This window comes from Fonticula alba, assembly GCF_000388065.1.
Source record: "Fonticula alba strain ATCC 38817 unplaced genomic scaffold supercont2.12, whole genome shotgun sequence".
Taxonomy (NCBI): Eukaryota; order Rotosphaerida; family Fonticulaceae; genus Fonticula; species Fonticula alba.
In genome coordinates this window covers 686,879-688,045 of record NW_009242982.1, presented here as the reverse complement: position 1 = coordinate 688,045, position 1,167 = coordinate 686,879, and the positions used below count along the sequence as shown (strand labels likewise).

Genomic DNA, 1,167 nt, shown 5'->3' with positions numbered 1-1,167 from the left:
CCGAGCCGGTCCAGCCCACCGTCAACCCCATCGCCCCGACCCCGTGGCCCGTCGGCAACTCGGCTGCTTCCAACAGCGCGGCCTTCGCCACGGCCGCCGCGCTCGGTGTGGCCACCGCCTCTGCCCTGTCCATGCTCTTCTAAGCCGGACGGCATGTGTGAGGACTGACTGCGCCGCGCCGCAGAGCAGGGACATGGAGCCCTGGCACCCCCCTCCCCCTCCCCCCCCCCCTCTCTCTCTCCCTCTCGCCTCCGCTGTGTCGGTTGCGGGATCCCGGCCATCAAGGAGCGCTGGCCCGTGTGCGCGGGGGTGGTGGCCATGGCGGAGGCGGCTCCGCGTGTCAGACGACCGAAAGAGCGCGCAGCGGCCGCCGCGGGGCGGAGGAGACGCCCCAAGAGCGGACAAGCAGCGGCCAATCAGTGCATCTGGTCTCGATGCCTGGCGCATCGACACACAGCAAGCGCGCGCACTGGTGGCAAGAAAAAAAGGCTGCCTTGTCGGCTCCTCCTTCTGGCAGCGCCTCCCTTCCCCGCGCGCCCCCGCGTCGCCTCCCTCCCCTGTTCCTCAATGTAAATGTGTGAGAAAAATGCGGCTCCACGGCGGAGAGACGACACGCGAAAGGCAGGCGGGCGAGCGGGCAACCTTTGGGCGGGTGGGGTGGTAGTTTGCCGGGGTGTTCCCTCCCGCTCGCCTTCCGACGCGCAGGGAGGCAAGTGCAGGGCAGGGCGTTGTGCGACCGAGTTAAGCACCTTACTTGTCTCGCCATCGTCAGTCGCAGCCATTTAATCGGGGACAGCATGCAAGCCAGTAGGGTTAATATATATATTCATGGCCATCACGCGTCGCCATAGAGAAAATGGGTTCCCTGCCCCCCCCCCCCTCCCCCGGCCGCCCCTGCCCATCCGTGGGGGGGTGTGTTCCTGTTGGCCTGGTGCGCACGCAGGTGTATGCGCGCCGGCAGAGCGCGCCCTGCCGGCATTTTCGTGTGGGGCCGGGTCCGGCCGGCTTGATCGATCAGCCGGGCCAGGCCGGGCCCCCTCCCCTTTGGGCGGCGATGTCCCGGGCGATGATGTGTTCCCCGCAGGTGTGCCCAGGGGTCGGGCATGCACGAGCCGGGACCACGTTTAGGGGGCGCGCTGGCTGGCTGGCTGGCTGGCGGGGGGGGGG

At 68.9% G+C, this 1,167-nt stretch overlaps 1 protein-coding gene across 1 annotated transcript in view; it reads left to right on the top strand.

The window, feature by feature from the left end:
• Nucleotides 1-143, top strand: part of H696_05674 (hypothetical protein) — a gene marked incomplete at both ends in the record, with an annotated part of 1,792 nt that extends 1,649 nt beyond the window's left edge. The window contains one exon of the mRNA XM_009499494.1: nt 77-143. Within this exon, the coding sequence (XP_009497769.1) occupies nt 77-143 (67 nt within the window). The remainder of the gene's footprint in view (nt 1-76) is intronic.
• Nucleotides 144-1,167: the final 1,024 nt, after the last annotated feature.